Consider the following 18,409-nt stretch of genomic DNA (forward strand, 5'->3'; position numbering starts at 1 on the left):
AGAATCATTTTAAGTTAAATTATATTTGTCACATGAATAACTGAAAAGTATTGAATTAAAACCCTTGTGTTATTAAGCAATAATGTACCTTGTATATCAACATTAAGTACTGTATCAACTGTTCCAAATATGTTGCTTAGTTGCACCTTGTATTTGCCAGCATGAGTCTTGTGCTGCACATTCTTAATGACAAGATGGGTATAATGTTCAGTATTCTCAATGGTGATATTTTCAGAAGATTTCAATGGTTTTTTGCCAAAGAACCATGTAATGGCTGGCACAGGGCGTCCGATATATGCCACATGAAGGCGAAGAGTTGTGCCTACTCCTGCATAATATTTCTCCTTTAGAGGGAATCCAGGATGGAACTGTGGACTGGCTTCCAAAAGTAGTTTGCCACTTGTTTCAATTTCTCCACCATCATTAACTGCAATGCAAGTGTAGAGTCCTTCATCTTCCTGCTCTTCAGTCAATACAGTCAGTGTGTGATTACGTCCATCTGAGGACATTTTGTACTTGCGGCTTTGTACCAATTCTTTGCCGAAGCGGTACCATTTGATGTCCGGCAATGGTCTACCAACTATTTGGCATGTTAGTTTGGCACTTTCACCTAGTTTGGTTGTGACTTCTTTTATTTCTTGACGTAGACCAGGAGCTTCTCCAGCTGTGTTAAAAAGTTGTGAAAAAAAAAATTAGTAACTTGATATATTATATACACTTGTTTCAATAAAAATGTGTTTATCTCTGTAAGAAAAAAATGTTAAGGTAAAACTTACAGGTAAGTTTAGTTCTCACAGCCATTGCCGTTCTACGAGGTCGGCTAATTCCAGTTTCATTTTCTGCAGATACTCTGAATTCATATTCAGTAGCTTCCAGTAGACCACCCATAGTAAACTGTCTGTCCTTGATGAGTTCTTTATTGCATTTTTTCCAGGCGCTGTCTCCAGATTGTCGGTGTTCAACCCAGTATCCAAGGATATCTTTACCCCCATCACACTCTGGTTTTTCCCATTGTATTGTTATGCTATCTTTCGATACAGATGTAACTTCAATGTCACCTGGTTGGCTTGGTTTGTCTGGAAAATACAAAAGATTATCATTTTATTGTCAACATAACACATTTGTACTTATTACGCTATAACATGTTATCAAGTAATTTAACCACTTACCAAATGGATCTTTGCAAATGACTGAGTCAGATGCTGGGCTTGGCTCGCTCAGTCCTATATCATTTTGTGCAACAATGCGGAACTGATATTCAGCATCTGGGACAAGTCCTGTAATGGTATACATAGTTGTAGTAATTTGGGTCTTATTATGTCTAACCCATTTATCTGTGGTTGTCTCTTTGCGTTCAATATAGTATCCTGTGACTCGAGAACCACCATCATCTCTAGGACGAGACCAAGATAGGCTGACACAGCTCTTTGTGATATCCATAATTTCTGGTGGGTTGCTTGGAGCTTCTGGTACATCTGCAATTTGAAAATTGCATATTTGACACATACACACTGTAATATTGTAACATAACTATTATCAACATATTTTGCAACTTCTATATATTCAGCAATAGTGACAATTAATACTTACTCAGTTGTGTCTTTGGTACAGCCGGTTCTTCTGATTTTAGTGGACGACTAATACCAAACTGATTTTCACATGAAACACGGAAATGATATTCAACGTTTTCTTTGAGTCCTTTAACAACTAAGGATGTTGCTTTCACGCGTGAATCAACTGTATACCAAGCAGTCTTTGGTACTTCTCGTCTTTCAACAATGTAGCCAAGAATATCCGAGCCACCATCATCAGCAGGTGCTCTCCAACTTACTCTCACAGAGCGTGACTGGATGTCATCATATTCCAGAGGACCTTCTGGAGTATCTGGACTTCCAATAACTTTGACCTTAATGTAAACAGCCTTTTTGCCACATTTATTCTCAAGGAACAAGTCATATGTTCCTGAGTCCTCTCTTACAGCATCTTTGATGACAAGTTCAGTGTGTGTCTCAGAAGTTGCGATCATTGCTCGGTTGCTTACATCTCGACCTTCCTTGGTCCATTTACATACTGGGATGGGTTTACCTTTTATTGGTATGGTTATTCTAATTGCACTACCTTGTCTTATAACAAGGCCTTCTTGGTATTTTTCATCCAGTTCATAATCAGGATAAGCTGTAAAACAAAAATGATTAATTATGCAAAACTATTTACAAATATCTGAATTCATAATCTTGTTTTCTCAATGTCTTACCAAGCATTTCCGTGATCTTAACTGTTCCTGGGACATCTGCTGGCTCTCCAGGTCCTCCAGCATTGCATGCCATAACACGGAACCTGTACTCTGCTCCTTGTGGTAAGTGAGTAAGGGTATATTCACAGATTTTAGTTGGTGTTGTGTTGCATTTAGTCCATTCATATTGATCAACCTTTTGCATTTCAATTAAGTAACCAGTGACTTTAGAGCCTCCCTCCTCCTCAGGTGGACTCCATGCCAAAGAAACAGATGTTCTTGTTGTATCAGTAACTCTTGGATTCTGAGGCTTCTCGGGAGGAGCTGTAAATCACAGTTTAAAATATGTCAGTATATGATTACTCTTCTCATAACTGCATTGTAATATAATCTATTATGACATATGATTGTTGTGACAACATCGTGTTTATTCTTAATTATGCCAGACATATTATTCAGTAGACCTAGGGACATGAGCTATTGTTCATATGAGTCTGAACGTTGACTCTTGTTGTAGGTTGAATTGATATTTGTTGATTTATTGATTTAATGACTAACTGCATCAGTCCTTGCAGCTTATTCTTCTGCTATCCTTTAGGGACAAACACGCAGGCTAGTTGAACAATCAATATTTGTTAATTTGGTGAATACCTGCTCACTACCTACTGTATCAGTCCATGCATATTGTTGTTCTGCAAACATTGAGGAACAAAATGCACAGGTTGATTGAACAGTGGTTTCCCAAACCTGTGGAAAATTCCTGAATAAGAGTTGTGAACTATAAAAGGGGCATCTGCCTCTGTTTCCAGAAACTCCAGAGGACAGCAGCTAAATCACCATGGCTCTAACCGAACCAAAGGAAAACAGATTTGATCCACTGCCCATCGCTGAACCCATGGAGACATTTAGAGAACCCAGGTTGGGGCAATCAAGTCATCTGGCCACATACCTCAATGGACTCTGTCAGCATGCTAAACTAGACGCTACCTTCTCTCTGTGGGTGTCCACCAAAAATTGGTTGCCACTGGTTGGGGTAGTTGGCCCTGAAGTTGTAGATGTTCTAATTCCTGCCAAGTCAGCGGAAGGGTGAGACTCTGTCATTTGCACCATCTTGCTGGGACTACACTATACTGTATGTTATTGACTGTTGGTGATCCAACAAAGTTTTGCAACACTGTTTTACCCTTACTCTGTGTTGTCTGATTAATATTATGCCTACAGAGAAGGAGTACAAGCGTTCAGTGGGGATGAGCCCTGGTCCAGGCGGTCTTTCTAAAGACAGCCAGACCAGCGGACAACAGCACCCACTGACACTCGTGTCTCCACAATTGAGGATGTCCTAATTGAAATCAAAGATTTTCTATTGCTCTGTAGGATTAAGTATAATCTTGTGTTCACAAATCATGTACAAACACTTAATTCTAATAATTTAACTACAAAGAAAATAAAAAAAATATTTTTGCTTAATATACCTATTGGATCCATGGCAACTGCAGGTTTGGATGATCGGCTTGGTTTTCCAATGCCTCTTGCATTTATAGCTGTAATACGATGTTCATATTCCAAGCCTTCAATAAGTCCAGTAGACCGGTAGCGAGTCATTGTCACAGGCACTTTATTGGCACGAACCCATCGATCAGCTCTGACTTCTTTGCGTTCTACAATATAACCAATGACCTGTGATCCACCATCTTCATCTGGAGCGTTCCAAGTTAGGGTCATACCATCACGTGACACGTCAAACACCTGTGGAGTCTCTGGTGGTCCAGGATAACCTGAAATAACATAACAGATACCACTAGTCATTTGGCAATTAGGAAAATAGGCAAAATTAATTTGTGTCACTAGAGGAATTGCTTATCTGCTTATTTAGTGCATATTTATTAATTCATTGACAGGTTTTAATCTTAAAAAGTAATCCTAGAAAATAAATTATCATCCGTAGTGTACATACAGGATACATAGCTTGTACTTACTTATTCTGCTCTTGCATTCCACAACTTCAGATTGTAAATAGGAACCAATACCAAAGCGATTTGTAGCTGCCACTCTGAATACATATTCAGTGCCTTCAATGAGTCTTGTGAATTTGTACATTGTTCTTGTGACAGACTCAGAAACCGGTAACCATCCAGGACGGTGAGCATCTCGTTGTTCCACAACATAGCCGCTAATTGTAGCACCGCCATCCATCACTGGTGGTTCCCATGAAATTGTTACTGATGTGGCATCAATTTCATCAATAGAAATTGGTCCAATAGGTGGCCCAGGTTTGTCTGTTTCCAAGGAAAAATCATAAAAATAATGTTATATATTATATTTATCATTATTAATATTATTATTAATATTTTATAATTTTAATATTATTATTTATATATTATATAAGTAATTATTTCATCAACATAATATATATTTTTTTTTTTGAATAAAAATTGAAAGTGCAACACTTACCAAGAATTATAACTTTAATTACTTCAGAGACTGTTCCGGTTGTATTTTTAACTTCAAGTGTATAATCTCCAGTATCATTGATGGTAGTCTCGCGAATGGTTAGTTTGGCTACTTTGTTTACAGTTTCAATTTTCACACGGTCAACCTCCTTTATCCTGGATCCTGCAAAGAACCATGATGCTGCTGGAGGAGGACGGCCATGAATGGGCAATGCAAGCTCGATTGGTCGGCCAGATGGTACATGTACAGTCTTTTGAGGTATTCCAGCCAGATCAATGGAAGGCAGTACTACAAAGAGATACATGAAAAGTCACAAAACTTGCACAAGAACATAAATAAAAGTTGAAACAATGAATGTACATGTGGAATGATAGTTTTTACCTTTCTGGTCTTGAACCATCACTGCAGTTACAATCTCCTGTGGTTCAGAGACACCTTTTTGGTTTTGTGCTCTGACTCTGAACAGATATTGTTCACCTTCATTAAGCGACGTAACAATGTAATCAAGTACTGTTGGTTTCAGAGTTGCAACTTTCATCCATTTATCTGTTCCAGCTCTGCAAGCTTCAATAACGTAGCCAGTTAGTCTGCTACCGCCATCGTGGAGAGGCTTCTCCCATACAAGAGATACTGTAGATTTAGTAACATCAGCAATCTCCAGTTTTTGTGGCACCATTGGAACTTCAGAAACTAATACTGCATCAGATGTTTCACAGGCTTCACCAATGCCATATATGTTTTCTGGCAAAACTCTAAAGTAGTACATCAAACCTTCGGTCAAACCAGAAACTCTGTAAATTGTCTTGTTGCATTTTGTGGTTACTGTCTTGAAGGCTCTCATGGCAGCTTCACGTCTTTCAATGATGTAGTTATTAACTGGGGCTCCGCCATCCAGTTTTGGCACATCCCAAGTGATTGTGACGGACTCTCTGGAGACTTCTTTTACCTTTACTGCAGCACAAGGGCCTGGAGAATCTGAAAGAAGCATGATTCATTGATAAAAATGGAAGCATATTTGTTATGAATTGTGTATCCAACTACAAATAAATTACTTTGAGATGGCACAGGCTGTGTGTCTTACCATAGACTTTAACTACAACTGTTGCCGATTTCTTTCCAGATTGGTTGACAGCTTCGATAACGTATTTTCCAGCATCATATCTGTTCACCTTCTCAATTACAAGTAAGGTATAGCTGTCGGTAATGTCAATTATAGCTCGGCTTGCAAGATCAACGCCTTCTTTTCTCCATGAGATTGTTGGAGATGGTCTTCCAAACACAGATACCATAAGACGTAAAGAGCCACCAGCTCTGACCGTAACAATCTTTTTAAGGTCATCAGCAAGCTCCAAGTCAGGGATTTCTGAAGAGAAAACTCATGGAATTAATACATAGCACCAGATAAGCATAAAATATTCAGAAAGATAGAATTCTTTCTTTCTATACATTACCTATTCTTTCAACTGGCTCAATTTCAGCGGTTGATTCACTAAATTCACTTGAGCCATTAGTATTTGTAGCTGCAACTCTGAAGCGATATTTTTGGCTCGTCTTTAAACCTGTGATTGTAAATTCAGGGTTTCTCAGGACAGCAGTAGTATGTGGCCTGTACCATTGGTCGCTACCATCTTCTTGCATCTCAAGAACGTAACCTAAAATGTCAGAGCCTCCATCATACAAAGGCTTAGACCATGCCAAGCTGATACTTTGTTTAGTGGTGTCCACAACTCTTGGAACAGATGGAGCGGCTGGGGTGTCTAGAAGAATAGAAAAACAGGCATTTTTAACAACATTGCACAAGTTTGCAAGTCTTGTATTTCATATCTTGAAGTTTTCACGGTAACTTCTGATGACTTCTAAACAGCTATTCAATTTCTTCTTAAGGTAATTGTTTCCAGACACAATACTTTAAATATCTAATTTGCTCTTTTATTTTATATTTATTATTATTATATATACTCTGGTAAATGCCCTACTATTTTATTTCAATGGTTTTATAAAATTTCTTAAAAACTTACAGGTAGGATCTCTGCACTGGACGTATGGAGATGAGTCACTGGGCTCACTGTTTCCTGCTGCATTAACTGCACTAACACGGAATTGGTATTCACTTCCTTCCAATAAGCCAGTGATCTTCAAGCGTGTGTCATAAATGGTGTAATCTCTGTTCACTCTTGTCCATCTCACACTCTTCTTCTCTCTTTTGTCTACAATGTAAGTGCTGATTTCACTACCGCCATCCGATTCTGGTTTCAGCCATTGAATAATGACATGGTCCTTGCTGACTCCAACAACTTCAGGTGCACCCGGTGGTGATGGAATAGCTGTAATAATATGGAATATTAGATATTTTGCAAAACAAATATCTTCACTTTCCGTAAATTAATTAAGTTGGAATATTGTACTTACTGAATGAATTTCTTGCAACAACAGGTTCGGACTCAACTGGGAGACCTGGTCCATACTTGTTAACTGCCCTTATACGGAATATATATTCATTGTTCTTTATCATCCTGGTCACAGTGCATGAAAGAGTCTGGCACTCAGGTTCAACAATCGCCCAGTTAAGACGACTGGTTTCACGACGTTCAATAATGTAGTGAGTGATTTCAGCACCTCCATCTTCTTGAGGTGGACTCCACGAAAGGGAACATTTCTCTTCAGTAACTCTACTGATGTTAATTTTGCCTGCGCAAGCACCTGGAGAGTCTAAAAAATAAAATAGCAACACTTGATTATTACTCAACTCTTCCTATAAATTGTGATTTTGTTAAATGGTATGAGCTGACTTACCAAGTACTTTAACGAGCACAGAAACAGATTTTGTGCCGCTTGCATTCTTAACTGTCAAAGTGTATTTTCCAGTATCACTTCTGTCACAGAACTTGACAACTGCTAGGGCACGTTTGCTTGTATACTGTAGAGAGATCTTTTCACAGAGTTCCAGTTCTTTGTCTCCCTTTAACCAGAAAACTTTAGGTTCGGGTTTACCACCAATAGATGCGTCAAGTACAAGATCAGAACCAGCTCTTATGGTAACAACATCTCCTTGTAGTTTACTATCAAGTTCGGCTTTGGGAGGTGCTAAGGGTAAAAAAAAATCGATGAAAATTGTTTTAATGGCCAAGGTAATTTTGAAATTTGGTGCATATTTTCCCATTTTACTATATTTTATTACTGGATAAGTTAGAAAGGAAATAAATGTTTACATAAATACTCACAATATTCATCTTTGCAAGTAACAGCACCAGTGGGCTGTGATGCGGCACTTATTACACCGGAGGCATTCTTAGCCAGTACACGGAAGTCATAAACTTCTCCTTCACTAAGAGCCGTAACATTGAAGAAGTTTTCTGAAACTGTAGTGTAATTACATTTCAGCCAGCGTCCGTCTCCAGTTTCGTTGAATGGTTTGCGTTCCACTATATAACCCACAATCTTGCTACCGCCATCATAAAGAGGAGCTGACCAGCTCAATGCAACTGAAGATCTGGTAACATCTGTTACCTCTGGTCTTCCTGGTGGATCTTTAAACAGAAAAAAGTATATAATGTTAGAATTAAAAGGAAATTTTATTTTCATGAAAAAATTCCATCAATGTAGTAATCTAGCAGAGCAGCTAAATATATATATTATTCAGATGTTATAAGTATATGAGAAGGTTGATTTTAATTCACTTACCGACAGGATTTTGAGCCATTACAGGTCTTGAGGCTTCACTGGCCTTGCTGATGCCGGCAGCATTCAAAGCATATACTCGGAACTGATACTCCAGACCTTCAACCAATCCTGTTACTTTGTAATTACAATCAAAACATGGGATCTTGTTATCCTTCACCCATAGGATGGTGTTACGTTCTTTCCTTTCAACCCAGTATCCGCTAACTTTGCTTCCACCATCGTGATATGGTTCCTCCCACCGGATTCCCATGGCATTAGCAGAAACTGAATACACTTCTGGTCTTGTTGGTGGGCTTGGTGGTACTAATTACAAGAAATGCGAGAATATGGTGTTATATTACTGTGTACACTTTTACTATGCTACATGAAGATAAGTGTCAAATCAAAAATGTTCTCTTACCGAAAGGATGTTCAGCAACAATAGGTGTAGATTCTAGAGGCTTGCTGACACCAAATCTGTTTTCCGCACTGATGCGGAAGGTATATTCCATGTATTTGGTAAGGTGGGTAACTTTGATCTGTGTACGTTTTACACTGGAGTTAACAAGTTGCCAGGACGTGGTACCAGATTCACGTTTCTCAACAATATAGTTTGTGATGTCTGTTCCACCATTATCTTCAGGTTCAGCCCAAGTCAATACACATGATTCAGCAGACACAGAGGACACTTCAATAGGTCCAGTAACAGAACCTGGCCTTCCAATCACTATTACTGTCACAGTGAATGTTTTCACACCAGCAGTATTTTCAAGGGTCAGGTAGTATCTTCCAGAGTCACCTCTCATACTGTCCTTGACAGTCAGAGTTGTTCTGTCTTTTGTTGTCTTAATGGCTACTCTGTCAGTTTCTTTAAGTCTCATTTCTTCCAATTTCCAGGTAACCTTTGGTACTGGACGGCCACTGAATGGTATGTCAATTGTGAAATTGCTGCCGGCTTTGCAAGTAATAAGTTGCCTGGTGATGCCGCTCAAATCAGCAGTTGGCTCAATTTGAGGTTCTTTAATAATCACAGATGAAAATGCTTCTCTTGGTTCACTGTATCCTGCATCATTCTTGGCACGAACACGGAACTCATATTCAGTATTTTCTATGAGATTGTCAACTATCAGCGTTAAAAGTTTTGTTTGACCAGCCTCGATCCAGTGATCTGATCCCTTCTGTTTCATTTCAATGAGGTAGGAGGATATACGGCTCCCACCATCATGCTCGGGTTTTAGCCAAGCTAACGTTACAGATGACTTGCTTGTATCTATGATGTCTAATCTCTTTGGTGGTGCTGGCTCTTCTGTAGCGACAATGGGCTCTGGTGTTTCAAAAGCCTCTCCTAGACCATATTCATTTTCTGCTGAAATGCGGAAGTAGTATGGTTGACCTTCCAGAAGATCTGTAACCTTAATTATCTGCCTGGAGCACTTTTCACTGACTACTTGCCAGCTGCGACGGCTTGCTTCACGTCTTTGCACTACATAGTGGTGAATACGTGCACCTCCATCATTAAGAGGAGCATCCCATAGCAAGGTAATAGATCCCCTTGTCACATCCTTGAATGTAATTGGGCCTGGTGGTCCAGGGGAGTCTAGCACCTTCACAGTAAATGTGATAGACTTGGTGCCACTGTTGTTTTCTACGGTGAAAGTGTACTTGCCAGCATCATATCTGTTACAGTCTTCCACTGTCAGGGTGCTGAATGAGTCTGTAGTATGAATATCAGCTCTCACACTGAGGTCAGAATCAGGCTTTGTCCAGGTAGCAGTTGGTGTAGGTCTACCTTTGAAAGCAATGAAGAGACGAATGCTTGCCCCAGCTCTTACAATGTGTGTCTGCTTAAAGTTAGCATCAATATCGATTTCTGGAGATGTTAGCCTGTCAGTAGCTTGTACCGTAGCAGGAACTTCGCAGCTGTCTCCTTTTCCTGCTCCATTCACTGCAGAAACTCTGAACTTGTAGTTTTCACCAGTTTCGAGATCCACGACTGTAAATTTTGTGGCTACTACGGCTTCTACGTTAACTTTGTGCCATTCACCAAGATCAGCTTTGCACATTTCAATAATGTATCCAATAATTTCCATACCACCGTCAAATGCTGGCTTTGTCCATTCCAGGCTTACTGATGTTCTAGTAGTGTCACTGACTTTCACAATGCTAGGAGCACTTGGTGGATTTACGGGCTCTTTGCATTTAAACAGTCTGGATATTCCACTTGGCTCTCCAAGTCCTGCATTATTTTCAGCAATTACACGGAACTCATATTCGTTTCCTTCAACCAGGCCAGTTACTCTGTATCTGATCTCAGTGATGGGTTTCTTACTGGACACTTTAACCCATCTTAAGCTCTTCTTTTCTCTTCTTTCTAAGATATATTGCTTTATTTCATTTCCACCATCAGATTTTGGTCTTGCCCATGTTACTGTAATGCTGTCTCCAGTCACATGAGTGGCATCTGGTATTCCAGGTGCATCTGGAACAGCTAGGAAACAAGTTTGAAAGTATTAATAATACAATACTTGTTAAAATCTTTATACATTCACTATACATTTAATTTTATCTTCAGTAGAATTCTGACTTACTGTATTGTATCTGTGCAATGACAGGATCTGAGTCAAGAGCTTTTCCAACGCCGAACTTATTGGCTGCTGAGATACGGAACTGATATTCATTTCCCTTGATTAATTTAGTAACTGTGTGTGAGCAGGCTTCACACTGGTCTGTAACCAAGGCCCAAGACAATCTGCTGGTCTCACGTTTTTCAATGACATAATTAGTTATAACAGCGCAACCGTCATTGGCAGGGGGTTCCCAATACAAGGTCACCTTTTCACCACTGATATTGCTGAATCTTATAGGTCCACCAACAGGTCCGGGTGTATCTGGTCAAAAAATAACAGTGCATTAAAAATGGGTTGCTGTGAATATTACTAGACCTCATTATATGTAAATTGGACTTGTAGGCTTATGAAACGTTTGTACATAACATGAAGGGTGTTGTTAATGATTATAGTCTGTGAAATTTACACATACCTTGCACCCGTATTGTCATATCAGCTCTCTTGGTGCCTGATGAGTTCTTGGCTTCGACAGCATACACACCACGATGGTCACGTGTAGCATCTCTTACGAAAATAGTGCTATATCCAATTCCACTGCTTGTTTCTATTGCAAGCCTCTTTTCAATCTCTTTTCCGTCTTTCAGCCAAATAACTTGAGGCACAGGACGTCCTTTGATCAAAGCTTTAACTTTGATGCTTTCTCCAGCCTTAACAGTGAGTCCTTCAAAGTGCTCTGGTCCAAATTCAATGCTAGGAGTAACTATAGGAAAATGTATATTTTAAATTAATATTGAAGTATTGGGAAAGTTAATTTACAGATTAAATTATCAGGAATACCAAGGACTATAATGACATGCATAGTATACAGTATTTGTAGATTTCTTTTTTGCTATATTTTTAAAGATAAGCAATATAGAAGTTTTTCCACTAGAATAGAGGTGCATATTCTTTTTGTCTAGTCCAAACTACTGAATAAAATTAATCTAATGTGTAATAAATTTTACTATAAAGTACAAAATAAAATGCAGTTTACTAACTAATAATACATTTAATTAAATTAAATAATAAAATGTGCTAAATACTAAGAGGTCCAATTAATCAAGACTGGCATATTGCATGCTCACGCTACGCCAGTCTTGCACAAGGGGCCAAATTCATTAAGAGACGCATGCCATTTAATGAAATTGGTGCCTCGTCTGTGTGGAGTGCGCCTCCGTGTGCTGTGCCAGAAAGGCTACCAAAATGCCAGCACATTTCATAAATATAATGGTCAGGCATGGTCATGGCCCCATCCCACTCCTCTCCAGGTTCAACCATTTTGGCAGAATCTATTCAAACTGGCGTGAAGAAGCCAAAATTTGCTAAATCTTTGTGTCACTCCCCGCAGTGCAAACATTTTGCAATTTTTTAAAGCTTACGCTATTTTGGAGTATATGTTTTAATGAATCGGTCCCTAAATGTGCAGCTACTGGCCTTCTATCCTATCACTATTAAGATATAATAAGTACAAAATAATTTAAATAATGCTTACTGCTTTCATCTCTTGTCATGATGTAGCCAGAAGATTGTGAAGGTGGGCTAATTGTTCCAACAGCATTTCTTGCAATTATTCTAAATTCAAACCGGTCTCCTGGGCTCAGTCCAGTCACTGTATATTGACATTCAGAAACATCTGTAAAGTTGCATCTGAGCCAACGCTCATTTCCTTGACGTTTTTCAATGCTGTAGGCCACAATCTTACTGCCACCATCACGCAATGGTGGGATCCATTTCAGTGTAACCGTTTCTCTGGTGACATCAATATAGTCAGGTGTTCCAGGAGGATCTGCAAATATTGATAATTAAGGTAAATTAAATTAATCCCAAAAAGATGTATAAAACTAAGTGATTTTGCTTATGTTTTGTTGTACTTACCAACAGGAGACACGGCCAGAGTACATTTGCTTGGTTCACTTACTGGGCTTAGGCCAGCAGAATTTTCTGCGAATACACGGAACTGGTAGTCAAGACCCTCAATTAGGCCGGTGATTCTATATTCCCGATTGGATATTGGTGAAGAGTTAACTTTTTGCCATAAAATGCTGTTTCTTTCTTTCTTTTCCACATGGAAACCAGTAATTTCAGAGCCGCCATCGTAAATTGGTGCATCCCAGGTAATGGACATTCCATCACTTGTAATATTGTACACAACTGGTTTTCCTGGTGGTCCTGGGGGTCTAAACTGATGCTTAGCAATGACATCAACAGAGTTAAGGGGTGGGCTCATGCCATATCTGTTTTCAGCACGCACCCTAAACTGGTATTCTGTTCCCTTCACAAGATTTACAACCTTAAATGTTGTCCTGGCAACACTGGAACAAACCATCTTCCAGTTAGTTTGAGAAGTCTCACGTTTCTCTATGCTGTATGACGTAATTTCTCCTCCTCCGTTATCATCTGGAATATCCCATGACATTATGATGCTGTCAGCTTTTATTTCATCATATCTAACAGGTCCTTTTGGCTTAGATGGAGGGCCTAGTGTAATCACTGTGATCACATAGGATTTCCGAATAACACCATTATCAAGAATCAAAGTGTACTTGCCACCATTTTCTTTCTTGACATTTTTGATATTAAGGCTAAGTTTCGCTTCAGTTTTCTTAAATCTTGTGTGTTCACTTTCTTTTAGAGGAATATTGTCCTTTAACCAAGATATAGTTGGTCTTGGCTTACCCTTGTATGGCAACTCAATGTGTACATTGTGTCCAATACGAACTGTGATTTGTCCTCCAAGTATTTCAGAGATATCTGCTTCAGGTGGAATAACGTAGTCTTTAACAGTAATAGGCCCAATAACGACTCCATCACTTAATCCCTTCTCATTTTTAGCTGAAACTCTGAACTCAAGAACTGAAAGTTCTTTTAGTTTGGAGACTTCCAACTCACAAGTTTTGCTGACTCCTGCATGTGACCATTCCTTCTCATCTTTCAGTTTGCTTTCCACTATATATTCACTGACAATGCTGCCACCATCATAATCGGGTTTGCTCCAAGTAAGAGTGACAGATGTTTTAGTGGAATCTTTCATTGTAAGATCTCTTATTGGTCCAGGGATTTCAGATGCTTTCACAGGCTCAATTGTGCTGCATGGCTCTCCCAAGCCATTCTCATTTTCTGCCATAACTCTGAAGAAGTAAGATGTTTTCTCAGACAGGCTAGTTATTTTGAAGGATGTGTGAGAACATTTGGTTGTGACAGCAGCCCATGCTCTCTTGGTGGCATCTCTCTTTTCAATAACATAGTTGGTGACTTCAGCTCCACCATTGATAAGAGGAGGCTCCCATACTAGTGTAACGGTACCACGAGAAACATTTTTTATTTGGAGCTTCTGGCACTCAGCTGGGGTATCAAGCACTTTAACTGTCACAAATGTTGATTTTGGTTGGCCAACACCATTTTCAATGGTTAAAACATATTTTCCAGTGTCATTGCGTGTAACTTGAGAAATGTCAACCAGTGTTGATGATTCGGTGTTCTGAATGTTATATCTTGGGTCATTGCTGATATTTTTATCTCCTTTTCTCCATGTTACACTTGGAGCAGGTCGTCCTTTGAAGGGAATCATTAACTGAACATCTTCACCTGCCTTTGCAACAATAGATGTTCTGAGGGCAACGTCCAAGTCAATCTCTGGTTCCTCTGTAAAGGTCAAAAACAAATAAAATAATAATAAGTGCATAAAATTTGAGACATAAGGTTTCGAAAATGTGCAGAAAATGCATAGGTAAAAATTTTATTGCTTACCAAGTATGTCCTTGGCGTGTGCTGCTTCCGTCATCTCAATAGGCTCCCCATTTCCAGCAGCATTAACAGCTGATACTCTGAAGTAATAGTCAATGCCAGGTTTAAGCAAAGATACCACATATTCAGTTGTTCGGACTTCTCCCTTAGCACTAACTACAGTCCAGTCTTCATTATCTGCTTCTCTGAGCTCTACAATGTAGCTTGTGATTGGACTTCCTCCATCATAGACTGGTTTGGTCCAGTTAAGAGTAATTGATGACTTAGTACTATCCACAATTTTAAGTTTGGTTGGTTGCCCAGGTTTGTCTACAATAGGAAAAATCCTCAATTAACAGTGTACATTAAAAAATATGCATATTACCTAATGATCTGTAAAATCTGATGGGAAATATGTGCTTACCAATTGGATCAACAGCCTTGTAAAAATCTGAAACGTCGGAGAATGGACCTTGCCCAGCTGCATTAATTGCGCAGACACGGAACTGGTATTCACTATCTTCTGTAAGTCCAGTTACTTTCTGTCTTGTGTCACGAATAGATTCTTTGATTACCTTGAACCACCTTAAGCTCTTTTTGTCACGTTTTTCCAAGTAATAGCCACTTATATCACTTCCGCCATCCACGGTAGGTCTACTCCAGGTGACGGTCATAGAATTCTTGGTAATTGTGGGAACATCAGGAATACTTGGTGGTCCAGGTGTAACTACAATAAATGAACACATTTGTTCATATTAAAGTATCAAAAAACAAAACTTTGATGAAACACAACTACATACTGTATATGACCATCGCTATAACTTACCAAATGCATTTCTTGCTATAACTGGTTCAGATTCCAAAGAATCTCCAACTCCATATTTGTTTACACCTCTGACACGGAATATGTACTCATTTCCTTTAATAAGCTTTGTAACTGTTATTTGACATTCCTCATGCTTTTCTGACACTAAAGACCACACCACACGGCTGGTTTCTCGTTTTTCCACAATATAGTGGGTGACCTTTGACCCTCCATCATCTGAAGGTGGTTCCCACATAAAGGTAACCTTTTCAGCCGTTACTGTCTTGAACTCAATAAGTCCTGAGGGTGGACCAGGTTTATCTGCCGAAAAGAAAAAAACATAAATCGCTATCATTTAAAAATATTAAAAAAGCAAAACGCAAAAAAGAGGTAGTAAAATATCATATGTGACATAAAGGTGTTTTTAGGACACATACCAAGCACTAGTACTCTGATACTTGCTGATGCAGAACCCATGGCATTCTTCAGTTTTAATTCATAAACTCCACTGTTGATTCGTGATGCATCCTTAATGAGGATTCCTGAAGACTCACTGGTGTTTTCAATGGAGAGTTGAGCATTGGTCTGAAGTTCCTTTCCATTTCTGAACCATTCAATGCTAGGTTGAGGCTTGCCAATAATACCAAGTTTCAGATTCACTGCCACACCAGCTTTGAACTTGAGAACATCTGTATATTCTGGTGGTACATCTATTACAGGTGCACCTACAGAAAAATGTGTACGAATGTAAAATTTGTATGTTAAAGACAATTTTCCCTTTATAACTTGCATCTATTTTCATTATGCATTATTTTTGTAGTTGATTACATAAGATGCAGTTGGAAAATGTATTAATTCATTATATAAAGTGAACTTACCGTACGTATCAACACAAGTGATAGGCCCTGCCACCTCAGATGGGTTACTGATAGAACCAACCGCATTCTTTGCAAAAACCCGGAACTCATACTGAGAGCCTTGAGTCAAGCCAGATACTGTAAATTGTGTTTCAATAACATTAGTAAAGCTGGCTTTGGTGAACCGGCCAGTTGGAAGATCACGTTTTTCCACAATGTATCCGGTGATCTTACTGCCACCATCATATGCTGGTTTCTGCCAAGTCAAGCTCACAGAGGACTTTGAAATATCAGTGACACGGACGTTTCTTGGAGGCTCTGTAAAGAAAGTTGCAATGTGATGATTAGTTTTTCTAAAATTTGTTTATCTTTGTTTTTTAGGTACATTTTGGTATACAAAAATAAAATAATTGAATGCTGGATCAACAACTATTTTCCCCAAACCCACATATATATGCATGCTTGGTTTAGCTGAGTGTGTATTTGCTCTGAATGGTACACAAAAGAACAAAAAGTTTAGCAAAAAGTTTTGGTGGTAAAGACATGTCACAGAGTTGGATTATATTGCATTGCTTCATCTAGTAAATGCACTGTACATTGGCTTTTGGATATTTTTAGGTTAATATTTTTTTTTAATCATTTACTTACCGCAAGCGTCAATTGCAAGAACAGGTTCTGATGGATGACTGACTTTTCCAATGCCCGCAGCATTTTCTGCATATACTCTAAATTCATATATAAGTCCAGGACTGATATTAGACACCTTAAAGTGAGTTGTGCGGATTATAGTCTTGCTAGCTTTCTGCCATAAAATGCTGTTTCTGTCCTTCATTTCCAAATGATATCCAATGACGGTGTTGCCACCATTAGAAACTGGCTCATGCCAACCCACTGCGATGCTCTCTCGGGTGACATTGCTTACCCAAGGTGTTGAAGGTGGGCCAGGTAAAGCTTCAAAAAAAGAAAACAGTAGATTTTAGGAAATAGTAACTTGAACATTAACATATATATGAACGCTAAAATATGCCATCAAACTTACTGTAAGGAAGCTTGACAGTAACACTTTGAGAGTCAATGTGATCACTGATGCCAAAGCGATTTTCAGCTTTAATGCGGAATTGATATTCTTCTCCTTTGGTGAGTTTCATGACTTTAGTGACATTTCTAGCCACTGTAGATGACACTTCTGACCAGGCAGCAGTACTTGTTTCTCTCTTCAGGACAATATAGTTGGTAACTTGACTACCACCATCATAAGCCGGAGGCTCCCATTGTAGTGTTACACTGTCTTCAGTTACATCACTGATGATCACTGGACCTACAGCTGGACCTGGCCTGTCAAGAACCACAATCTTGATAGTTGATTGAGAGGTTCCACTAGAGTTGGATGCAGTTAACTCATATGCTCCAGCATCAGCAGCAACACTTTCTTTCAGATTGATGATTACACTTTCAGCTGTTGTTTCAGTGTTGAATCTCATGGTAGATTTCACAACAAGTCCATCTCTTTTAAGTGTCACCTTAGGAAGAGGCTTACCAGAAATTGGAATGTCCACTTTTAGATTTGAGCCAGCTCTTACATATACTGTGTTGCTTGGATAACCTCTCATATCTATCTCAGGTGGTTCTAAAAGGAAAAGAGATATTGTTAAAAATAAAGCAAAAAGAAACAACAGAAATTGTATAAGGTATGATAATAATTCTTTATACATAGTATGTCATGTCTACTATTACATACCAAGCTTTTCTTTGACAGTGACCGGTAGGAGAAGCTCTTTTGGTTCACTTAAACCAGCTTGATTTTCAGCAAAAACTCTGAAGAAATAGTCAACGTTTTCTTTCAGTCCACGGATATCATGACGAGTTGTCTTTACGACTGCACATTTGACCCATTTTTGTTGACCCTTTTCTAGTGCTTCAACAAGGTAGCCCAAAATTTTACTTCCTCCATCATGTTCTGGTTTGGACCAAGCAAGTGATATACTGTCTTTGGTCACATTGGTTACTCCAAGCTTTTCTGGTGGGCTAGGTCTCTCTGTGAATAAAGTATAAAAAAAATTGAGCCTCTTACACA

At 38.9% G+C, this 18,409-nt stretch overlaps 1 protein-coding gene across 1 annotated transcript in view; it reads right to left on the reverse strand.

The window, feature by feature from the left end:
• TTN (titin) overlaps positions 1-18,409 on the reverse strand; it is a 281,101-nt gene that overhangs the window by 11,692 nt on the left and 251,000 nt on the right. Inside the window, exons 280-308 of the mRNA XM_069735553.1 lie at positions 18,074-18,370; positions 17,375-17,962; positions 16,984-17,286; positions 16,357-16,653; positions 15,916-16,203; positions 15,500-15,799; positions 15,098-15,400; positions 14,698-15,003; positions 12,826-14,592; positions 12,443-12,736; positions 11,384-11,671; positions 10,933-11,232; positions 8,766-10,832; positions 8,366-8,668; positions 7,906-8,211; positions 7,478-7,768; positions 7,094-7,393; positions 6,703-7,008; positions 6,136-6,441; positions 5,766-6,047; positions 5,066-5,659; positions 4,685-4,972; positions 4,210-4,509; positions 3,706-4,008; positions 2,255-2,557; positions 1,591-2,175; positions 1,170-1,475; positions 777-1,076; positions 89-664 (exon numbers count right to left, since the gene is read on the reverse strand). Coding sequence (XP_069591654.1) covers positions 89-664; positions 777-1,076; positions 1,170-1,475; positions 1,591-2,175; positions 2,255-2,557; positions 3,706-4,008; positions 4,210-4,509; positions 4,685-4,972; positions 5,066-5,659; positions 5,766-6,047; positions 6,136-6,441; positions 6,703-7,008; positions 7,094-7,393; positions 7,478-7,768; positions 7,906-8,211; positions 8,366-8,668; positions 8,766-10,832; positions 10,933-11,232; positions 11,384-11,671; positions 12,443-12,736; positions 12,826-14,592; positions 14,698-15,003; positions 15,098-15,400; positions 15,500-15,799; positions 15,916-16,203; positions 16,357-16,653; positions 16,984-17,286; positions 17,375-17,962; positions 18,074-18,370 — 13,047 coding nt within the window. The remainder of the gene's footprint in view (positions 1-88; positions 665-776; positions 1,077-1,169; positions 1,476-1,590; positions 2,176-2,254; positions 2,558-3,705; positions 4,009-4,209; positions 4,510-4,684; positions 4,973-5,065; positions 5,660-5,765; positions 6,048-6,135; positions 6,442-6,702; positions 7,009-7,093; positions 7,394-7,477; positions 7,769-7,905; positions 8,212-8,365; positions 8,669-8,765; positions 10,833-10,932; positions 11,233-11,383; positions 11,672-12,442; positions 12,737-12,825; positions 14,593-14,697; positions 15,004-15,097; positions 15,401-15,499; positions 15,800-15,915; positions 16,204-16,356; positions 16,654-16,983; positions 17,287-17,374; positions 17,963-18,073; positions 18,371-18,409) is intronic.

Source organism: Ranitomeya imitator, chromosome 7, assembly GCF_032444005.1.
Source record: "Ranitomeya imitator isolate aRanImi1 chromosome 7, aRanImi1.pri, whole genome shotgun sequence".
NCBI classification, from domain to species: domain Eukaryota; kingdom Metazoa; phylum Chordata; class Amphibia; order Anura; family Dendrobatidae; genus Ranitomeya; species Ranitomeya imitator.